At 37.0% G+C, this 16858-nt stretch overlaps 1 protein-coding gene across 3 annotated transcripts in view; it reads right to left on the bottom strand.

The window, feature by feature from the left end:
• The window catches only part of LOC140657292 (oxysterol-binding protein-related protein 6-like), a 129610-nt gene that overhangs the window by 50693 nt on the left and 62059 nt on the right, over nucleotides 1–16858 (bottom strand). For 2 of the 3 annotated variants that reach the window (XR_012044276.1, XM_072874089.1), the window contains exons 3-11: nucleotides 15167–15262; nucleotides 11785–11910; nucleotides 8360–8413; nucleotides 7521–7634; nucleotides 7243–7407; nucleotides 6578–6710; nucleotides 6036–6139; nucleotides 5019–5111; nucleotides 92–166 (exon numbers count right to left, since the gene is read on the bottom strand). Coding sequence is in view for 2 of the 3 variants with exons in the window: in XM_072874089.1 (XP_072730190.1) it covers nucleotides 92–166; nucleotides 5019–5111; nucleotides 6036–6139; nucleotides 6578–6710; nucleotides 7243–7407; nucleotides 7521–7634; nucleotides 8360–8413; nucleotides 11785–11910; nucleotides 15167–15262 (960 nt within the window). In the remaining variant the exon portion in view is untranslated. The remainder of the gene's footprint in view (nucleotides 1–91; nucleotides 167–5018; nucleotides 5112–6035; nucleotides 6140–6577; nucleotides 6711–7242; nucleotides 7408–7520; nucleotides 7635–8359; nucleotides 8414–11784; nucleotides 11911–15166; nucleotides 15263–16858) is intronic. The other variant, XM_072874090.1, reaches the window with a different exon arrangement.

Here is a 16858-nt window from a genome sequence, read left to right as displayed (position 1 = left end):
GTGCAAGAAACATTTCCATAACCTTATTACACATTCAAGTTACACAGCTTCCCATCTTTAGAGCTATCCCTTGATTTTTAAATCCACTCACTGTTGTAGCCACTGCAGCTGCTAGTCTCTGCCGGCGTCGTGTTGTGTTGAACTGGCCCTTCGGTGCCGGCCCTTCCTGACAGTGAATGCAACAAGAGAAGGAAGTAGAAAAAGAGAAGGGAAGGGGTGATGGGACACAGGAAGATGAAAGGTGATCAGAAAAGGGAGAGGGAGAGTCTTTAAGTGGATTTCAATTTTATTAACTGTGATGGCCTACACATTCTGAGGACATATCACATGTTTTCAGTTGTGTATGCCAGAGACATAAACAACCTAGATACTTCACTAAAATTATCTCCAGGTGAGTTGGACTGCAGTGCACTCACTAAGACTACCAAAAAAAAAAAAATTCTATTAGCATTGCCATTCAGAGTCATAAGGCAATTATGGAACAAGAAAACAAAAAGGATGCTATGGCATGGCAGAAAACACAAAAACCAAACTCTTTCTGGGGGTCACTTGACCATCTAGAAGATGAATTCTGAAAGACATCACTTTGCATTAGTGGAAGTGCATGAACTGTGGTCATTGAAGATGCATGCATCTCAATGGTAAAACTTTTTAGTGTGTATGTTATAGTGAGCTTGTTTATGTAAACATTCCAGTGCACAGCTCTAGCATTTCTGTGTCCATCCTTGAGCCTATTTGTTCATTTTCTCCACACACCACTTTTTTGAGTTCCAACTACTTCTCCCTTACATTATTGAAGGCTTGGCTTCCAAAGCAATGAAAAACTCCAATAAAGCAGCACAAATGAAAACTAAGTATTCCAACAACTACTTCCTTTTCTGTATGCCTAACTTGTGACCTCATCCTGCTTAATTTCACTTTTATTTTACTTCTAAGAAAATTAATCATGGTACATTAAAGTCAAGCAAGTAATTTTCTAATGCAGAGGAGCTCCACACCTACCATAAAGTCCTTCTATTTAATGTCTAATCAAAATATCATTATTTTGAAGCCATTTTAAGATTTTAGAAGACTAGAAAAGCCACCTTTCTGCTTTTAGAAAACAATTTCCAATCCCTTTACATTTTTCTTCCCCTATATCTTCACCTATAGCCACTGCAGTATTTTTAAATCTATACACATTTTTACTTTTTCTGAAAGCAGCCTGGGTGCCATATAAATAACAATGGTATAGATTGGATACATGGACACCATGCTGAAGAACAGGATATTGTAGTTCAATTATTAGCTGAAGTGTCTTGCTCCTGTAACATTCCCGCTGGTAGGGTTGCTGCATCTGAGAATGGCCATACCCTTTACCCTCTGGATGATACTAGTGGCAGAGCTACTGACAATGGAAGGGTCATCCAATGATCACACTAAGAGAAGGCCTGTTTTGTAATATTTTATAAAATTCTCACATCAAAAAACATGTACATAACCTCTAAAATATAAACTTTGTTAAAGCAGAGAATGCATCATATGCATAATGTAAAGATCTTTGTGCTCTACAGAAGTATGTCTATCCTGTGAATAAGTTTGGAAGAATATTCTTGTTTAACTAATAGGGACATATATAAATATATATATGTACAGAGAAATAGACATGCACAAATATATATATATGCAAGATTATGAATGCAGGTATACATTATTAAAATGGGAACAATGAGCTCTGCAGAACCACCCACTCCCCTCAACACAATAGAAAGTGATGCCATAATCTGAGTTACAATATAAAGAAATACTTATGTAAGGGAAAAGGTAATAAGCCAGTCTTTGGGTCTGGTTTCATTTCTGAGCTGAAAGCCTCAGTAGACCAAGATGACTTTTCAGGTTGCTCCATACTATATAGTTCTCTATTAAACTACTCCCCCCGACAAAAAAAAAGAAAAAGAAAAAAAAAACCCAAAATCAGTCTTGGAACTTCACAACCCTGAGCTTTTGAGGGAAACCAAATCAAAGTTTGTTCATTTTATTGCTTTTCAGTAATTTTTTTTTCTTCTTTTGAAGAGAAGAAAATTGAAAAATTGTCATGAGAATGACAAATTGGTCTTTTACCCAAAAGGGGGGGGGAACGAAACCACAACTCAGTTTTTGTACAAAAGCATCATTTTAAAAATTAACGAATATGGGTCAACTAACCTGTTGTTGCAGGCCAATTTCATAAGACTTTAAATAGGCTTTTTAAAAACACACTAAACCTCCTTCATAAAAGCAATCTTTCTTCAGAGAAGCAGTCCATGTATTACTCTTGAGTAAACGCCTGTAAATTAAGCTGTTAATTCTAAACAATTTAGCAATGCTAAACCCCCAAACCTGCAAACATATACACACATGCTACCCTCAATTTTACTTCGGGGAGTAACCCCACTCTAGTCACTGAGATTAACTGTGTGAGCAAAGTTAACTGCATACAGAACTGGTGTACCTAATTGCTAAATATATATTTTTTAGAAACAAAGCAAGCAGCTTTTCTTACAAGAAAAAGTATGTTTTAAACACATTATACACCTAGCATTCATATTGCAGAATGTGTTAGCAGGAATACAACAAAAGCTATCTTATTAACAAAAAACTGGTAACAAGTACAATACAAAATCTGGATGGGAGAATTCTCTCCTTGCATCTTACACAGCAGATGCTGAGCTAGCAAAAATTACACCCTTGTTCCCCATTACTCATGAACAAGACACCTATATATAGAGCTCCCTAATTTTTATGCTCCCCAGAAGGATGCTTCTCAACATCATGCTATCAGAGTGTCTTTTGATGGTAGTTAACGACTGCTCATTCTAAAATAAATAAGTGCAAGTACTTCAAATGGAATTAATAGGGCAACTAGCTTAAAGTTAGTATGTTCATATTTGCATTATCCCCTAAAACTAATGAGATGTATGGAGGCATGGAGAAAGCAAAAGGACAACAGAAGTTTTCTTAGTACCAAATGTCAACCACTTAATAGCAAATCATGTGTAGGCACCACGAAGAAACGATCACAAATTAGACAAAGTGATTCTCAGTAGTGGATGCCCTGATAAACAGTTTATAAAGAGTTGGAGTAGTCTTAAAAAAATGACCTATAAGGAAGGACAATGAAGCTAGAAGGAATGGCTAACAGACGAACAAAATGGGACTGTAAACTTAAAAAGCACCTAGGCATGGAAGGAAATCCACATTTTAGTGGCATAGCAACATGAGCAAATTAGGAATAACACAATGAGTCAGAGTGAGGCTATCTTCCACAGATCACAGCTTTAGACCATTCATGGGACAGGACAGCCCTTGGAAGAATAAACAATGTGTTGAGCCCATCAAACTAGGCAAGATAATGGAGCAGCCAAAAAGGAGTCTTCATCTTCCATATAATTTAGAATAATTTTATTGTTTCTGTTTCACTGCAAATTAATTTATAAATCAGTCATCAATAACTTAATGCGGTGCTCTAACAAAATAAGCTTTACATTTCCAGCATTAAGCTTGCCAGGAGTTAATGCTGACTCAGGTTAGGCAGAGTTCATTATAGACCCAGAAGTGACAGACCCACGTAGAGCAGTGCTATGCACACAAACTCTCTTAGGGGAACCTGCAAACTGACCGTATTTGAGAATTTCAGGCACAACTCCTGCCAAGCCACAAACAGCAGTTTGACAGTCAGGTGCCAAAATGACAGAAGCCCAGACCAGTGCCACTTTGGCAAAGTACAGGCAACACAGGAACAGCTCGTAATTCCTCATGACCCATCCTAGATCATCATACATTGGCTGCTTTCATAATTTTTTCACCATTTTTGTGGAGAGGAATTTCTCCGAGACCATTGTGGCATGAAAGAAGAACATGCAGTGTTGACTCTGTCTCTTCATAGGCACCAAGTACTTGCATCCATTTTCCCAATATTTTTATTCCCTATGTTATTCAGCAGCAGGGAAACACAGTGATCCTTCAAATGCAGGTAATAGGACTTGACATCAACCACCAAAATTCCTTTGTTAATAAACCTTTTTAATCCTAACAGATGCTTCATTGTTCAACCTATTGTGATTTATCTAGTATAACAGGTAGAAAGAAAAATCACCTACAATAGTTGCAATGAGAAAGCTGATGCAACTACAATCTCTTCTTTCCTTAAGATTATTTATCTTAAATGAGTCACAGAAAACTCCTTATTGTGCCTCTAGGGGACATATTAAAGGCTTTCAAAGTTTGCATGAACTTCAAGGAATGTAAATGGATCAAAAGTTGCTGACATTTATTTATTCTGTAGCAGACAACACAGTGGTGCTTGTTAGCTCCTCAAGTCAGTTGAATATAGTCTTCATTATCAGTTGCTCATTTATTAAAAAGATTAGGTTTTGGATTAGGCCTCAAAACACACAACTACTTCTGACAGAACACAGTAAGACACCTTGGATCTATCAGTAATACAAGCGTATTATGCTTATTTCTGTGCTTTTACTTTTCAGCTCTAAGGCAGGATGGGGTAAATTCTTTCTTCACGAAATTTATTCTTTGGTTTATCCAGTTTGTTCCCAGAGTAGCTTTTTCTGTTAGAGAAGGCTTGTGAAAATACTTCTCATTGGTAACATTCCTAGTATAGGTCTTGACAGAGACAACTGGTGTGTTTAGTATTTCATTCATGTTTTCTGCTTTTAGCTTGATGTCACCTGTTCAACCGCCCTTCTTGGCAAGTTTGAGATAGAACATCAGTATGCCTGTGTGCTGCATGCAAATTGCCTTTTTTGCACCCTAATTGACTAGTATTCAGATCCCCCTCCTTTCCCTAGATGGCAATGTTTTCATATGAATGAAAGTAAAATCAATACCTTTCTCAGTACTTTAAACAACAAACTGAGATTTAATTTACTTCATCAGGAACAAAACAGAGTACATTGACTTCCTACTTTCAGCTAATATATCATTTCATGCTTAAAAGTTAATCTAAAAGTACAGTGAAAAGAAAAGCATTGTGCATGCAGTACCTGAAGTTGAATTTTTGCATCTTTGCTGACACTTTTTGTTCTCCATCGTCTTGTGACCCGCTTGTCTTTCTTTGAAATATCTACACAGTTAGCCTACATTACACAAATAGTTAAAAGCGACAAAGTACTATTAAGTTGACACAAGCAACACAGACAGTACAGCAAGTTAGTAAAGAATTGTAGCATTAGACATCTACAAATTAGAAAGTGAGAAGAAGAATGCCACTGCTGGGGCCCACAACTACAGCAGTGATCAGCTGTAGCTATCCCTACATTTCTATAAACACATGGTATATTTAGCTCATTTAGCAAAACTACTGGTATACTTCCTTCATGAGTGCACAAAATTTAGGACCAGATCTTGAAGTCCTCATGGATTTCTATTCTGGTACTACTCAGAGAAATGTAGAGTTCACCTCTTCCTGAAATCAATGGTAAGTCTCGTTACCTCATTGGAACTAGACTTTCCAACACACCACCACCACTGGCAGATTTGTGTCCTCAAGGGGACTGAGTGAAAAAGGAAGAAAGTATTTAGGATTTAGGATCTGATGTTGTTTTCTTGTGGTCAAGAGGAAATCTAACCCTGAACTGGGAAATGGTCCAACCCTTGGGACCTTTGTAGTATGCCCTCTTTTCTAGAGCATGCAACTTCATCTTTGAGGGTCTTTGGGTCTCCACTCCTTAAAAACTTAAAATGATACCTTACTCAGCACAACAAAACCTCCTTAAATACAATTTCAATGTATACATGTATTTCTATTGTAACAGTTCTCAGTTTTGCTTTGCAAATGGCGTAATCACTTGATTCGTCCTATTAAATAATGAATACGTCTTAATTATTTGTTTACACGTGAAACATTATTACATGATTAAGATAAACATGTAAGACAAACCTTTTATCCAAGAGTTACTATGATTTCCGAAAATAATTCTGAGTTAACAGATATCTCTATATTTCCCTTAACACACAGAAGAAATGTTTCAGTGTGATAATTTATGTTCAAGTGTATTTACCTGCATGTCTGTGAAATTTGGTGCTGACTGAGTTCTCTGTAGTATTTCTAAATTTTGAAGAAGTTTACTGAGTTCCACAAGGTTTGACTGACAATGAGCAAGATCTAACAGATACAAAACAAAAATACATTAGGTGCTTCAGTTCAGACTTTTTTTTTTTTTTGCCGTGATGTCCATCATTGGCACTTTATTGCATTATAAAAGTTAAATGTCCAAATCCCTAGTACTAAGGCACCTATGTAAAAGCTTTATTTTTGGAGATGTTGAGCACTTGTTATTTCTATGGGAGTCAGCAGCAAGTCTGGATCTCAAAAGTTGATCATATTTTAACAATTATATCCATTAAGATAATACAGATTATTAAGATAAATTTTATAAGCAACATCCCAAAACATGCAGAAAGGGAAGTTCCCACCACAAGCATCTAATGACCTGAAGAGCTACTTCATGTGCATATAAAGATGCAACTTAACCACTTTACTGACTTCATATCAACAAGAAGTTTTGCTGAAAGAACAAGGCATGAAAAGGTAAAGACTAACCTTCTGCACATCTGTCCATCTCTTCAGAGTCCTGCAACCAGGCTGCTACTTTACTCTGACCAGTAGTGCAGGTGGCAGGAAGGCTGTTACTGCAAGGTATAGCAGACTGCCAGGGGAAGCTATTTTGTTGCACCTAAGGCATAATAAAATGCTTAAATTTACTGTTGCTATGTTGCTCAGTCAGCGTAATCAGCATACTACTTCAGAATAAGACAACAAAATATGCATTGTGATTTCAGTGACATCTGTGATTTGACTATACAGTTCCCCAAGATGCAGATTTTTCTGAACAGCATGTTGGAGAACCAAACCAAGAACCTCACAAGCAAACCATCTTTGCTAACCACCAGTTAGAAAAGCTGTTGTTTAAGAGGAAGAACATTATCAAACAGTAAAGAGACAGATTTATCCCTGATGACAAAGGCAAGTGCAAATTTTTCTGGGGATGGTGGATTCTTTGCAAGATCTCTACAGCAGCCCATTAATGAAGGCTGCAGTAAGGCGAAATTAGACAGTCTTTCAGCTGCACACACTCACAGTTTTTTGATGGCCATTGGTTCCCACAGCAGAAACTCCTCTCTATTGGCATTACAATCACAGCCCACTGAAACTGCCCATGAGCAAGCCCAGCAGGCATGAGTTTTCAACAAAAGAACACTACATACCTTTCCATCTGACACATTAGCAGCTGGTGAAGACTCTGTAGTAGAGGCTGAAGGGAATATATGAAAGCTAGCATCTCTCGGAGATCTCACAATCTCATTCTGACGGTACAACCGGTGGTGGCGTAATTTTGAAACCCATGCATCAAATGAATCCTGGGACTTCACCTGGAAACAAATTCACTATCAAGAAAGCATTCAAAATACTACTTTTCTGCACATCTTTTACAGTTTTATTTATTTCCACTGAAAAGAAAATAAGTATCTGCACCACTTTTTACCTTCAGATGATAGATATGTTCTTCTGTGTCAAGATCTATTCTACGAGCCTTCTTTTTTATCGACATAACTGATAAACCAACATCAATGCTTCCATGGACTTTGCCTTTCTGTATCTAAAATCAAAAAGCAGGGTAAGAAATTAGTAGTATCATGCACTTCTTCACTATATTTAACAGAAAAATATCTGGTGCTGAAATGTTTTCCCATTTTATGAACATTTTAATATAAAGCCATATTAAAAAATAAAACCTGTAGTCAGACTAACCACTTACTATATTTATAGACAGAGAAAAGTATCTCACAAGAAGCGCTCGGTGCAGAGCCAACTCCAAAGTTAAAGTGTGTTGGTTCACACCAGTACACAGCTACAGGTAAGTGAGAAGCAGAGAAAATTAGACAGTACTCGGCTCCCGGCTGCTACCACTTGATAGTTATTGGTATCAGATCTAACTAATTTAATGCTACCCTTTATATCTCTTGAGTACATCGTAATCACTTCTCTGTCCTATCCACATATCTCAGAATATTCAGCTCTGACTGACATAAAAATTGAAAAAGAAAAATACATGGTCAGGCTAATCTCTCAAGCAGCTTCATTAAATAAACTACTTTAAGTAATGTAGTTTTCATTTTCATAGAAGTAAGAAAAGGTAGAATTCTTGAGGACAGAAATCAACCAAAACCTTACAGGTTTTCCACATACAGATCTCTCTTTGAATCCATCAACAACTTTCACGTGTGCACTGTCATAAATATGCCTGGAGAGAGTATGAGATTTAATCACCCTGGCAGGCTGAATTCCAATACAAATTTTAAAATGGTCTTCAACTTTACTTACATCAATTGGTGACTTTGAATATTTCAACATTCCATTATCCAGGACAAAAAACCTCTGAAAGAAAAAAAAAATTATTTCTTAATGAGCAGATGCAATTTAAACAGTGTACAATAATTCATCTGCAAAAGAAAAGGATTACTCTGTAGCAATTAAGGAAAGTTTGTGGGTTGAAAGAGAGGATAAATACAGTATAGAATAATTTTCTTGCTTGTTTTTTGACAACAATGATCTTCTAAGCAAGAAAAACTAGATTCTCTTTTTTCAACATTATGTTCTAGGTTTAACTTGACGAACCTCGATAATGAAGGGTATTTTTTCAGTTTTCCAGCCAATTCAATAAACCCTATAAGAAAGACACTGTAGGACAAAAGAGTTATGTCTGTTTCTTCATTTTCTTCCTGTTTTTCTTCCCACAGAAGCTGGTCACATTTCAAATTAGCAACCTACCTTCCCTATCCAGAAACTGAAAAGTTTTTCCTAGTGCAAGATCTACATCCCAAAAGGAAGACCCACATACGGATGATGTTGTGGTCTCCTTGATCTCCAGCTGGGAAAAAAAATGCAAGCTGTGAGACACTGCTCTACCATCCAAAACTTTGTGCCTCATGGCAGACCTCTACGCAGTGAGGTAAAGATGAGATTGTAACTCATGCTCATTATACCTTTTATAGATGTAATCTAGCTAATACAGGTATTAGTACAAGTGTAAATATTACATCATTCCCAGCAACATACCAGGTCATGGGAGGGCTTATGTTTTGGGTGTTAGTCATTGATATGGTGTGAGCCACTACATCTTCATTGACATAGTTACCAGGGCTAGGCTAACCTGATGGTACCTATCTGTGCCACTGCTACACCTTTATTTTGCTGAGTGGCTCTTACTTACAGCAGAGAGCAGAATCCCCTATTCACAATGTGTTTCTCCTGCAATTAAAGTTGCCCTAGCTTGTGGGTACCAAACCACTCGAGCTGCATTGCAGACAAGCAATTAGCATAGACTTTGGCACACAGCATAAAGCTACAGCCTAGCAGGAAACCTAGACTTGAAATGAGATTCACTGACTTGTGTTTACCACCACGAACTTTCAAAACATGCTAATTAATAGAAACTAATTCATATTTTAGAGTCTAACCTAAAGCAGTAATCTACGTGAAAAATCTAGAACACAGCAAAATATTATCCTAGACTTTCTAAGCTGTCTGACATGGAAGGGAAGGACAATGTTTTCATGATGTGAACCCATTACATTGACACTATGAGCAGGGTCAGTAGTTAGATGGCAGAAAATATCTCCTGAAGATGGTTCTGGAAATTATGTTAGTCGCACAACAGATGGTACCAATATATCATGCAGGGCAAGAAAACAGTGCTTTCCTGGAGTCGTAACTTCTTGAATAAGATGTCAAAATAACAGGAGGAGTTTTGGTTCTGGCTTTTTTTAACTAGATATGGGCATTAATGGACTTCACAAGAACATGATATTAATTTCACATTGCTCTGCCTCTCTAAGTTCCACACACAAAAGAAAATGACCTTTCCTCATATTTCATTCCAAAGTATATTGCACTTCAGAAGAGGATAAGCTACTCTCCAAGTCGTACACATTATACCTGGTGTGCTACTAAAGCACATTCAGAACTGTCAGAATATGACACGCAATGCTCAATAGACAGAGGATGCTATGGCTTTGCTAGCAGAACATTAACACAGCACATGCTACAATTACTGTCTCTGGAATTCCTCACTGGGCTCTCAGCACAAAGTATTGTTACCGAAACTGCAGGATATAGAGGCAGCAGTTGGAGGAAAAAAAAAAAAAAAAAGAGAAATTTATTAATCAATCCACAGTTTCAAAACATAAGTTCAGCATAGATCCTTAGGTGAAATGTAAGGCAGAGTAGAGGGGGATGCTGCACTGTGAAGCTCTTAATCACATTAAAAATTATTTACACAGGTAACTGTTCTAAAGTCAGCATGAAAAACAGATCATCAGTAGTGATCTCCTTTATAGAACTGTGAAAGTTGGACTCCCCTTGACCTCCTATAAAGTTCTTTACCAAAACAGACACTTGTCCAAGAAACAACACATTAACATAATGTATTTTAATGGAGTGGAAGCAGTGGGTTATTTCATATATTCTTATCCATCTGATTAATTGTTTTGGGTTTTTTGGGGGGATGGGGGTGGTTTGTTGGGGTTTTATTTGTTTGGGGGTTTTTTGGTGTGCTTGTTTGTGGGTTGTTTTTTTTAAATAAGCTGTCCTTTTCTGTTCTTTCAGTGTTTCAGGTATATCAGTTTGAAATCGTTTAATCACCTTAGATTAAATTCAAGTAGTGCATATGTATTTGGTTGCTGAAGCTACAAACTCTAGTTAAGTAAAACAAAACCAAAAAATCTAAGGTAGATAGGCATGCACAAAAAACGGTGGCAGGCATATATATAAGTTAGTATAACATTCAGAAAGAACAGAGAAATTAGGAAAAAAGTGTAATTTATACTAGCATGGACTGCATTTGGACTCAGACCTGAGTAAGTCCCACAGTGTTTAGCAAAAAAAACAAAGTTAATGCTTTGCCAGAAAAAACGCCATGTGTAACAAATGGTTTCACTATCTGTTGCACTAAAATGCATTCTGTCCTAGAAAATTATCCTGCTTCAAGTACCCTCAGCTACAAAAAGGCAGGTGAGCATCAATACCACACATCTTGTTGCTAAAAAAGGGGGAAAAAAGTAATTATTATGGTATAAAATACAGACAAAAGAGTTTATGAACACCAGGTTTAGGGCTAACAAAAGGTAGAATTATGCATGGAGAAATGTCTCCAAATTAACTAAATAGAAACAGGAGATTTGGGGTTGAGTTGTGGGGGGTTTTGTTTTGTTTTTAAATTGAGACATCTAATGGCAAAAGTGCATAGTCCCACTGCATGCCCACACAGAAGATTGCAGTCAAGAAAACAAACAAAATTCAGGGACAAAGCTGAGCAAATCTGCCCAGTCAGCACGCCTGAAGGGGAATGCTCTTCCGTACGAACGCCTTGGGTCCATGCAAAAGCCCCTCAGCTCTCCTCTGCTATCGTGAAGTTCTGTGTACTTTAATGCAATCTTATAGTACACAGCTACCTTTGGTATAATATATTGGAAAGAACGAAAGGGATATTGATTAAACCTCTTAAACCACAAGGCATCTGCTGCATTATTTACAACTTCCGCCTGGATTTTGAATACAACATTAGGCAGCAGGCACTGCAATTTGGAAGCCATGAGCTGTGTATGCAAACTAATTCTTTACACAATTTGAAGAAAAAGTCATACACCAAAATCCCAGGCATTTATTTGACATCCTAATTTCCTCTAGAGAAAAAATCCCAACTCATAAAATGAAGTAATAATCTTTTGACTGTTTCATGAGACATTTACCTTGTGCCAACCTTTTAAAGGCCATTTTCTCTTTTTCAGCATGAAACCTTCATGTTTGTCTGGCTTCTGGACATTTGTCTGGCCTATTTTCAGACCCTCTATGATTTCCCAGCTGTCAGGTTCCTGCTGAAAAAGTATGAAGACACATTGATTAATTAACTGTGCACACACATGATGAAAAATTGCACTTATATGTAGCACAAATTCTCCAGTGCAAGACAAAAAGTAAAGGAGGGCTAGGCTTTTAAATCAGCCTATTTAGGTACCACACTACATGGTCACTGTATTATGTCCAGCTCTATCTCATTTAAAACTACTGAATATGGATATTTTTGGAAGTCTAACGCTTACCAGGTAACTAAAAGGAAGTTGAAGCTTTTAAAAAAGTCTGACACTGTCAATGAACGACAATCTGAGGGTGGGTCTGGACACACTGTTCACAACAAGGACTGCATCCCAATGAAATAAATACATCCAAATACATGAAAACAGGATCAAGTTGTGGGTGAGCTAACTATAAGAAAGGTCAGACCTGCTACAGGAGGTAATGGTGTGAAAGTGCAGGTGGCTCCGACCACCTGTTAAGTCTATCCAGAAGGCACCCCACAAATTAGCACTGCACTGTAAGAACTAAAAGGACTGAAGAGATTTTGCAAGATTCTGCCCATATCAGGCAGAATCTGCATGTTAAAAAGGTACCTTTACTCAGAGTATTCCTTCTCTAAAGAAAGATGGGATGATGAGATGAAATGAGGAAGAAACCATACTGTTAAATATATGGGCATATAATAACAGTGCCCTTTGTGGTATTCCCTGATCATAAAAAATTATACATTTTCTGATCTTTAAAGTACAAGCTACATTGATTCTGGATATTCAAATTTTTCCTTAAAATCAGAAAAACAAGCAGAAGAGGTTGGTTTGTTGTTGGTTTTGAACATAGCCAGCTCTTGTCTTCAAAGGCATTTTATGACAGAGTTTCACAGGCTAATTGCACCTTTAGAAATCTGCAAAAGGAATTTATTATTATTGTTTTCCTGCATTCATTTTAACTGTATTAAGAGAAATTTATAGGAAAGCTAACTAATTTTCTCTCTAGAGAAAAGAATAGGAACTGTATCATTTCAGATACAACCAGCTGTATGCCTTTCAGGGAGCCAATTAAAGCATATTTCTTGTACATACCACTTCTTACGGACTTGTACAACTCCAGCCAGACTTATAATATACCATAGTGAACAGCTAAAGAACAATATTTTTAAAGAGAAAAAACAATCATGCCTTTATTTCTATCCCTCTTGCTACTACTGTAATCAACAAAATTCTGTACCAATTTAAAAATCTCCTATTGCCTGCTTATTAAGACTCTATTTTACTAATTGTATCCTACAATATTGTAAATTTGCATTTTCTCAGCTAATCTGTCACAACTCCCAGCAATGTTATGAAAAGTTATCGAGAGAGTAAGGAGCTCATACAGCATCACACATTTAAAGGGAAAAAAAATTGTCTCCTCCATTTCCCACAAAACTGTTCAAAGCCAAGCACTGTCAGTCTTTCGTAACACCTCCAGGTAAGTCATGTAACCCTGATAACATTAACATTACTATTATGAAAATACAATTTCAAAAGTAACAGCAAATTTCAAATCTGTAATTTTCAACAAGGTCTTGTTATTTTGCGAAGGGCGAAAAGCTCTATCCCAAATAATACATACTGCACTAAATTTTAATACAAATGTTTACTCAGTTTAGTTTTCCCTGCATAACTATAAACTGGAACTATCCCAGTGCCTGTAAATGCCATGCTCTAAAACCACCTTTTTTACTTTCCTGTGTTTTGCTTGGATATTCTCTTTCCACTACTGTACAGGGAAGCACATATGCATTATTTTTTCCCTACAAAGAAGCACTTGGCACTTGAGGGGGGAAAATTAAACTATGAGTCCCCTGGGGTGAGCAGAGAATCTCTCTCCACAACTCTGCCAACTGATTCTTCACCATATTGATTTCTCCTTTAGAAGATCAGCTGCAGGCATAAGTCTTTTATCTACTAGATAACATCAGTATTGATTACTTCTCAACTAGAAATCACACAATCTCATATAGATATTCATTTAAACCAAAGGCCTGATACAGGACAAAATGAGCAATTATTCAGTGCAACATGGATACCTGTCTTCTGCTGCACTAGTGCTACAAGCTGTTCTTAAAACCATCCTAACGGTGCCTCATCCCACAGGTTTGGTATGATGAGACATGCCCAATACAAGGGACATTATGCAAGAGCAGCCAGAAATGGGGGAAAACTAGAATGAAAGTGATATGCTTGAAGGGTCTTCATCCAATGCCAATTCTCAAGTACAGCATTAGTACTTTAGGACTTCTGCGATTCCCTACGTATTACGTGAGAAACAGTTCTGCACGAAGCAGCAGGACCAGGGGAACACAAGCACAACTTTCAGTCCTTGGGTCTGCATATGTCCCATTGGGAGTAAGGGAGCCACCACCAAAAGCTTTCTGAACCTAGTCTTTTTGACTGCAAAGTATTTATTTTCCAAATAAAACAGAATGAACCGTTTAATTTTCCCTGAACAGAATGTTTCCTTTTAAATTTGTTTTACCAGTTCTGTTTCAGAACTTAGAGACATTTAATTTCAGATTTTTCTTTTCCGCCAAATATTCCATCACAGCATCCTCACCTTTTCAGTAACAATCTTACTTTTTCATATGAAGTATCTTAAAATAAAGCCTTCTTTACATGGAATTAGACTTATTTGGAATCAGTTATTCCAAAACCGAGAAATTCAGCCAGGAAGAAGGTGACTGCAAAGCACCACACACAAGGCTGCACCTTTTAGGAACTGATGGTGTTACCCCTACGGTTCTATCCATTTCTCTGCCTCAGGAAAGAAGGTCTCAACAAGAGATTTTGAATTTCAAACTTTAAGAAACTACCCACAAGGAATGTCATTAGGACATATTTTTTAAATTAATCTCATTATTGATTAGCAGCAATTTTGGACTTGGATATGATTTGCTCTACCTTAGTAAGAGGATTGGACTGGGTCATTTCTCAAAGTCCCTTCTAGCCCCATATGCTGAGATTGTGAAATGTGTTCCTGGGGGCCATCCATGGGCAAAAAAAAAAAAAACAACAGACCACCACCACCATCCAAATCTTTAATTTTGTTAATATAACATCTACTGAAGATTACTGGCCCTCTGACACTTCAGCTGGGCAACAGGAAGCTCCAGGGCAGGCTCACAATATACTCAATGGTAGAATCATACAAAGCAATATCCCAAAGCTGCTAGTCAAACTATTTTGTAACTACAGAGGGAAACTCATCACCCAGATTACAGCCCATGCTTTTGCTTACCTTGGATAGAGAGATAGGGTCGCTTTCAAGGAACTGCTTGCTTAAAGAAGGGTCTGTGCTTCCCGAAGAAGCCTTCCGCTCCAAAATATGAACACTCTAAAAAAAAAAAAGTAATTAAAGATAACAACTTATTCAATCTTACTTTTTAAAATACATATTAAGTAATGAATGATCAATCATTACACTCCTTATATAAAATATCAGCATCATGGCTCAAAACGTACCAAGTACTACCCGTGCATGACATAATTGCACAAATAGTTTGTCTTCTGAGGCAATACACCTCTCTGTCCTTCCTCTCTTTCTTTTTTTATTATTAGTTTTAAAACTAATTACTCTGTTCAGCCTAGAAATGACTGGGAACTAAAAAAAGCCAGGAAAGACAAGTAATGCAGTTCTTACCTACAGAGATGCAAAGCGCTCCTAGCCAGACCTATTATGTTTTCTGCTAAAATACAAGACACTGAGTATCCATATCGTGCAGTTGGCACTGTCCTGCATTGACTTCTGAAGCAAACCATTGCACATAAGATATTACTGCCTCTAACATATTCATTATCACAGCTTAGCATTCTGTTATTGGCTTCTCAACTGAGGTGCAGTAACTCATCACATGAGTGCTTTTAAAAGATTACAGGTGTTCACAAGATCAGTTACTGAGTCTCAGCTGATGGGCTTTATGGAACACAATGATCTTAAACCATTACAGATGTTTTTACATATGACAATACTATAAAATTTTATATCTTCAAAGCATAGTACAAAAATGAAATACATAATGTCACAACTAGTCCTGAAAAAACCTGCTATTCTTAGAAGACATCTAAAAATGTCTTCCCATTTTCCAGAAATGTTTCATTCATATTTTGTAAGAGAAAAAGCATTTTTGCTACAGGAGAAAATAACCACATTCTGCCTGCTTGGATTTGCATTTCATTCTCAGGTGAAATTTTGCTACATCTCATATTATTATTTGGTAAGAATTCTACCACAAATGTCAGTAGTATCTCTTTGGCATGAAATAAAACTATTTCATTTCCAGGACATGTAGCACAATGACAAACTTGCAATCGCAAGGTAATTGCAATTGCAATTACCCTGTGAGAAGGGTAAGTTTTTCTCAACTGAAAACGACCATTACATTTTGTTCACAATTAGGCTTCTTTACATTCACTGAAGAAGACATTACACAGGTACAAGCGACAGCAGAAACAATCAGGGAATACAAAAATACATACAAACAGCAGAGTAAATATTATTGTTTATACAGATAACTAAGTACATAAGGACCATAACCAAATTAAATGAAAATAAACACAGCTATTCATATAAATGCATATATAACACAGACCACATCTTGCTGCAGAGCAACACACAGACCTTCATTGTTCTCTTTCAATTTGCAACTGTGAATGAGAATAGGAAAATATGGGGATTGTCTCTGTTGTCAGTGGAGATTAATAAGCATCCCTGCCACTATGCAACAATAATTGGCATTTATTTTCAGTTACTTTTAATTTAATTTTACAGTGAAGAATGTGGAAAAGCAGCAGTATTATGTTACCTGCCACATTCCCCAGGGCAAACCAGCAAAAGCTTTGTCATCTATGCTTTGAAATCTTCTGCTTTATCAAACAAAGGCCAATCTTATTACTTAGCCCAATGTCTATTACTAGTCAAATGAGAAAAACG

This window comes from Ciconia boyciana, chromosome 10, assembly GCF_034638445.1.
Source record: "Ciconia boyciana chromosome 10, ASM3463844v1, whole genome shotgun sequence".
In the NCBI taxonomy this organism is placed as follows: domain Eukaryota; kingdom Metazoa; phylum Chordata; class Aves; order Ciconiiformes; family Ciconiidae; genus Ciconia; species Ciconia boyciana.
Note: the sequence above shows the minus strand (reverse complement) of the source record. Positions and strands in the feature narration are given on the sequence as shown.